Source organism: Hipposideros armiger, unplaced genomic scaffold (assembly GCF_001890085.2).
Source record: "Hipposideros armiger isolate ML-2016 unplaced genomic scaffold, ASM189008v1 scaffold_26, whole genome shotgun sequence".
Classification (NCBI taxonomy): Eukaryota; Metazoa; Chordata; class Mammalia; order Chiroptera; family Hipposideridae; genus Hipposideros; species Hipposideros armiger.
This window is the reverse complement of record NW_017731376.1, coordinates 3,024,404-3,031,359: the sequence shown is the minus strand read 5'-3', so window position 1 is coordinate 3,031,359 and position 6,956 is coordinate 3,024,404. Positions and strand designations below refer to the sequence as shown.

The 6,956-nt window shown below is 36.8% G+C and overlaps 1 protein-coding gene across 3 annotated transcripts in view; it reads right to left on the bottom strand.

Moving 5' to 3' along the window:
- LRIT3 (leucine rich repeat, Ig-like and transmembrane domains 3) overlaps positions 1-6,952 on the bottom strand; it is a 22,397-nt gene extending 15,445 nt beyond the window's left edge. Inside the window, exons 1-3 of one of the 3 annotated variants that reach the window (XM_019636021.1) lie at positions 5,199-6,952; positions 4,952-5,032; positions 1,752-2,224 (exon numbers count right to left, since the gene is read on the bottom strand). In XM_019636021.1, the coding sequence (XP_019491566.1) occupies positions 1,752-2,199 (448 nt within the window). In that variant the 5' untranslated portion in view covers positions 2,200-2,224; positions 4,952-5,032; positions 5,199-6,952. The other 2 variants (XM_019636022.1, XM_019636020.1) reach the window with 2 other exon arrangements.
- Positions 6,953-6,956: the final 4 nt, after the last annotated feature.

Sequence of the window (6,956 nt, the reverse complement as noted above, 5' to 3'; positions counted from 1 at the left end):
AAAAAAAAAGAATTTAGCCCCAAAACATAGATAAAGCTGTTTATCTCCATGGACAATAAAATTCATAATCCTTTCCCATTTGATCCCTAAGTTCTCATTCAGATTTAACTCACAAGTGAAAAATATCGATGTCCTATATATTAATTCTTCATAGTAATATCAGTGACTAATTATTAGAGAGCTATTAATAGCAATTTATTAATTTGATTTTATTTTCTACTTTATATCTTCACTGACTAATGATATGAGAACCAAGAATTACTTCCAAAGAAACTTGGAAAGCTATGTAGCGAAATAGAATCTCAATGTTTAAATTAAGACAATTTCTAGCTATTATACTTACTCATAAGGAGTAAAAATTGGTGGCTAAAACAAAAAAATAACACATATATAGGTTTACATGGTGCCTATTACAATGTACAATAATATGTATTCCACAAATATTGCTAAATTAAACTAAAGTCTTTTTCTCTAACCCATCCTATAATACTTCTTTTATTCTCCAATACAAATGTTTGAAGGACTACGTAAACATGGGCAAAATGTGAAGTAGCGATATAAGAAAAGCTTACATGATTTTTCCTCTTTCTATCTTATTCTTATTACTCATACTTTTAGTTTCATAAGCACCAAAATGCATTTACATTTCAACAAAAGCAATGCTAAAACCATTTAAGTGCTATCACAGTATTTCCTTTTTTATTAAAAAATCTCAAATTTATCTTTTCTTTATACTTTACTTCAGCAAATATTTGAGCATGTGATATGGTCAGAGGAGATTCCTGGCACAAATTTAGCATCTAGTTGCTTCTCACTTCAAAAGGCTTATAAGTCATTTCACTGGCCAAACACTTCTTAGAAAGATAACCTCTTCTGCAGCCCTGATGGGCATAACTTATGAACTGGCAACAAGGCCTTACTGGGTGAACAAAATTTTAGGAAATCAAACCGATTGACCAAAGGCTCAGGCTTGTGTCTCACACATAGGTATGAAAGGCCTCACTGCCCCCAGATGCCCCTTGAAAGGGTCTCAGTTCATTGATTTCAATCAGGCCAACACACTTCCTGGATAGTCACCGTGTGCAGAGCACCATGCAAAGAAAGCACTGTAGGAAGATACGAAAAAGGAAGAGACAGACTTACTGGAAGGACTTTACATTTTCAGAACCCAAAACAAATATCCATAAAATGCAAACAAAGTCAAGATAGAAACATATACAACTAATCACAGCTAACTAAGAGGCCAAATCCAGTAGGAGACCTATTTGTGGCCAGTAAAATAAAATGTCTTCATCATTTCTTTTTAAGAAAATTTGGCGGCTATTCTCTCTAACTAATTAAATCACTGCCACCTGATAAAGATGGTTATGTCACTGTCCCATTCCTGAAGAGACTGATGGGGACTGGAAAGAAACCAAAGCAGGTTGACTGTAGCACAGTATGAAGCATTGGTGTGTTCAGAAGAATCAACGCAGGTTGGTAGATTCTGTCACCCCGCTCCAGGCTCTCTGATAGCAGCATTAATCTTTCAGTCTATGAGGCCAACTCCCCTCCCTCCGATTACGCATGCACGCGCGCATGTGCACACACACTCACAGCCATTACACCTTACACAGGGTAAACTAGCCTAGGTCAACTAATTAAGTACTATTCCAAATGTGCAAATTCAATAAATATGAAAAGACTTGACAATTGAAGGTAGGCTGAGCAAATAACGGGGACTTGAGAAGCGCAGAGGCTTGAGAGCTTACCAAGAATAATTCTTCGTGGTGAAAAGTCCAGGCTTCTGGACGATGTTGTAAGTACGTGGGACCAGCTCTCCAGGAATGCGGGAGGCAATGTGGTTAGTCTGTTGCTTGATAAATCCAAATATGTGAGGTTCTTCAGGTACCTGACTGCCGCGTTTGGCACACTGGTTATTCTGTTATTGTGCAAATCCAGGGTCCTTAGATGGGGCATGTCCAGCAGAGATGCCCAAGGGAAAGCAGCCAGAGAATTCCCATCTAAGCGTAACTCATGCAGCTGCCTTAGGTTGTAAAAGCTTCTGGCCTCAAGGCTGGCCACGGAATTGTACGTCACCCAGAGGTACTGGAGCTCCATCAGGTAATAGAAGGCCTCGGGTGGGATTCTGCGGATCATGGTCTTCTCTATGCGCAGCTTCACAGTGTCCACGGGGAAGTTCATAGGGACCTCGTTCATATCCAGGTCATTACACAGCACAGACCTAGTATCACAACAAGAGCAGTGGAAGGAAACCTGCTTTCTAAGACCCATTTAAAAAAAACAACTTAATTTAAACACGCATTAATTTTTCACTCCTTACTGGTTTTCACAAAATATCTGTTTAGCCTGTCTCATCTATTCATTAATAATTTGTCATCATCATCTTCTTCTAGGTTGAACCATAGAAAATGGCCATTTTTGTAGGTTAAAATGATCAAATATAAGCAGTTTCATGTGATTCAAACTACTGTTAATGGAGCTCTGTGTGTCAGGCCTGTGCAACACACATCACATCCATTACCTTATTTGTCACAGCAGCCCGATGAGATAGATATTGGGTAATAGTTAAAGGCACCAGCCCTGGAGTCAGGCTGACCTCAGCTCAAATCTAAGCTCGGCCACCTCTTTTGTGGCCATGGAAAGCCACTTCACCAATCCTTCAACTGCATTTTCCCATATAGCACTGTTAGGATAGTTACTTAAAATGGATGTAAAGTTTTATAACTTCCTGACACATAACAGGCATTCAATGGGTACTTGCTGTTTTTATCATCAATCTCATTTTTACAGATAAAATAACTGAGGCCAACCAACATTAGGTAATTTCCCAAGGTCACATAGCTGGTGGGTTTCACAGCCACCTTTCAAACCCACATCTGTCTAACTCCAAAGTACACATTTAACTTCTTTAGGAAGTGACCCACTTTAAAAGAATCCCCTGTTGAAGTTATAAATTGATCCTTTTAAAGGGGATAACAATTTAAAAAGGAAAGGGGTGGGGAAGGAAGGAAGGAAAGAGCAAATGTTCACACTAGATGCTTAAAGTTGAGTTCTATTTTAACAGTGTGACTTGGGCATTGCTTCCAGCCCACGGAATAAACCAGAAATTGTGAGTTTATTCCTTTTGCCACTCACTAACTTAAGTCACCTTGAGCCAGACATGTTGTGATCTTACTTAGTGGCATGTGTAAAACAGGCATAAACAAGCCTGTTCAACATGTGAGTGTAAAGTATGAAGAATCAGAGAATTTAGATTCATTTTAACCTGAAAAACGTCTATTTATCTCCCATTATAAAGTCATTCTCATTGGATTGCTGAAAATAAATGATGAAATGTTTTGCAAAGCATGATCTAAATTATAATACATTATACGTGTAATAAATAATAAGAAAACGGCCATTTGGTAAAACATATCACATTAAATCAGCGAACTTTAAAAGCCAGCCTATAAATGTAAAGAGAGGTGAGAAGCATAAAGCCACGATGTATGGCTCGCGTCATCACCATCATCTTCTGCCTGTAACTTTTGGAGAAGACCACAGGAAAACATCAGAATTCTCTACGGACACTTCTTACTCCTCATCTCTATTCTCTATCAAAAATTTCAGTGCTGCTTTAGACCAGAATGATCCAGTTCCTACTCATTAAGTCAGCACTCCAGTGTGCTGCAATGGAAAAAAGCCTGGATCAGAAGCTGAAAGACCCAGTGTCTTTATCAACTAGTAAGTCATTGCATCAGCTCAGAGCTTTAACCTTGGACAAGTCATTTAGTCTCTGTATGGTTTAGTTTCTTCATTTATAAAATGACAGCAGCCAAACTAGATCATTTCTAGTGTTTTTGCCAAGAATAATAAAATATCATTTTTATAAAATCCATCAATAATGAGGCTGCCACAGGGAAGGAAACAGTTCTGTGATTGTTTCTCAAAAGTTCCTTGGCCTGAGTATTTAACTACTACATATCTTTTGTCAAGTAGGTCTTTAATTTGTTACATTCTTCTCATTGTCTTAAGCCACTTAGTGAATCTCCCAAAAAGACACCAAGAGTTGGTTAAGGAAATGTTATATAATAACAAGACAAACTACTCAGAAATATGTTTTAATTATTATTACTTGTTTAAAATTGTAAGACAGAAATTGGGTGATTCTTTTAACACTGCTCACTGCTCACATCAACCAAGTCACAAAAAAATCTGATCTTGTCATTAAATATCCTCTCCTAAAAAATCAGGGTCTACCTTGTTTAGCTAACAAGAGTTACATGTTTTGCATTTCACTTCTATCTCAAAGGACTCATGCACCTTATGAGTACGTAATTATTCTCACTTCACAGGTAGATGTTACAGCAACCCAGAGGTTAGATAACTTCCATGAGGCCCTACAGTGTTTGCGACAGGGTTGATCCGTATCTTTCAAACTCCTTTTCTTTGTAAATTCCATTATCTAAAAATGAAAAATTCTAATTATGGAACTTTCTAACTTCACTCTTGTGATCTTCCTTCCTGCTCTCTAAGGTCTAACCCGTTGGCATGAATAACCTTTAAAATGAAATGTAAAACCTAAGACGCAAATGCCTGAGCATGTCCCGCATTGCCTCATCAGCCCTGACCTCTTGTGCTTTCTATAATCAGACCGAGCCGGCCACACACATTTCAGCTTGACCTCCTGAAACAGACATTTTGTGAATACGAGTGCAAAGAATATTTTTGTAACACAGAGTGTGTTTGAGAGTCTCCAATAATTTGAGGGCTTTTAAGAGCTAAACTGCTCAAAACGAAAACAACGAAGTGGGCAACCAGTATGAACACAATTAAGTTAAAGCTTATGGAAGTTAAACCTTCTCCCCTCTGATTTCTGATCAACAATTTGCTTTCAAAAGAAGGCTGTCTGGTTGGAGTTCTTTTTCTCGGAATCATTGGAAACTCAGTAGCAAGGAGAGGAGCATACCTTGATCCCGTGCCATCGTTTCTGCCGTGATAATCGCAGGTGCACTGGGAAGGACACGAACAGCTCACTCCTTCCACGAAGCTAAGCACAACGCCCAGACATGTTAAGAGATGCATTGCTCCTCTTAGAGGTTATTTAACAAAAGGTAAAAACCAAACCCTAAGCATTCAGAAACTGGTGTGCTTGGAATGCAAACAGCCATTTAGTATGAGCGGATTACACAGGATTAGCTGAGATCTGTACTTACTTAACCTTCAAGTGTATCTTGCAAGCAGATCAATCTTCCTGGCCTTTGAATATAGTTTCAGCAAAGTAACACATTCTAAGGAAAATGAAAATCAAACACATGTCAAGAAAATTTCAACAGTTGCCAATAGCTAAATTGCAAGGAAGTGCCTATTAAATTCTTTTCCTATGGATGTAATTGCTACTACACCTTGAAGATACACTTAATGTTAAAAATAATTCAATGCCTTAGCAGATACTAGAAAATACTACAAATTGTTTACATTATACATTTTATTTTGTGCATTTGCTTTCTACCAGCAAGTATATCAATGTTTTATAAAATTTAGCTTTAAAGATATAATCACATGACACAAAATTGATTTAGAATAATCAATATTGTCATGCATTGCCTAGCTCCAAAAACCAAGCAGACAAAGCCCAGTGCCTAGGTTTTTTAGGTCAAATGCTTCAATCCACAGCTGAAGTGCAGGACTAAGAGTCCTGTGAGCGTGTTCTGTGGCTCTCCCAGGTCATCTCAGCACAGTATAAGGCTCCTGCCAGCACGCTTATTTCTAACAAAGGCTACTGTCACTGTTCAAGAATATATTTTATTCCAAGCTAGTTTCCCAAGTTATGGGCATCAAACCATAGCTAAAGATCAACTGTCATGCCTTTTAGCAAAGTTAGGCTGTACCACAAAATAAAAATTAAATTAAATGGTTAAAAAACTACCTCCATAAACACAAGATAGAGAATCCACAGACACAATCAATGGTTTAGGTAATATCTATATACAAATATATATGGCATTTAATCTTCTTAATGGGTGGTTCTACTAACATCTTTAAACCAAAAACTTTTTTTAAATAATCAATTTTATAAAAATAAGACTATTATGAGACATTATTTAAAAATAATAGGATGCATATAGAAACAACAGAGTCAGAAGAACTGGCTTAATTAAAATAAAATATTACAGATTTTAAATGTTCACTATTTAAACAATAGTATATTATCATGCTATGCTTAATGGTTATTTAAAGTGACAAACATATGAGTTTACAAATTTATTCAACATTCAACAAATATTTATTGAGTCCCCACTATGTGCCAGGCAAAATGGGTCTATGTGCTAAGGATATATCAAAGAACAAACATACGGCTAGTCAATGGGCATAAAGTTTCAGTTAAGCAAAATGAATAAGTTCTAGAGACATACTGTACAATATTGTACTTATAGTTACCAATACTGTATCATACACTTAAAAATTTGTTAAGGGGGTAGACCTTATGTTATGTTGTTATCACAGTAAAATAAATTTCAAATAAACAAAAAAGATAGCAAAAAAAAGAACAAACTTACAAGACCCCCCCCAACTCTGATTATATTTAATTCTAGTGGCAAATAATGGAAATACATATACAGAAAAATGGTAATTAGAAATGAAAATTTAACAATATAATTATTAAGACTGCTAACTGTTACTATTATAAATTTATTCTAACATTAACATAGCAGCTGCTTCTGGTCTAACGGAGGACCCAAGCAAGATACCAGGTCATTAGCCCAGTGTAATGCCTGCCATGATAGAGAGAAAGAGAAGAGGCCTTAATTTCATGTGCCTGGATTCATCAAAGGAGGTGAGCAATAAGGTTTACACATAAGGAAATAAAGAAACATCCCCTACAGTAGCCAATGCAGAAACAGGAAGAACTATAAACTATGCATGAGGAATTAAGCCTAATAGGACAGTAATCTATGTCTGAATTTGATCTA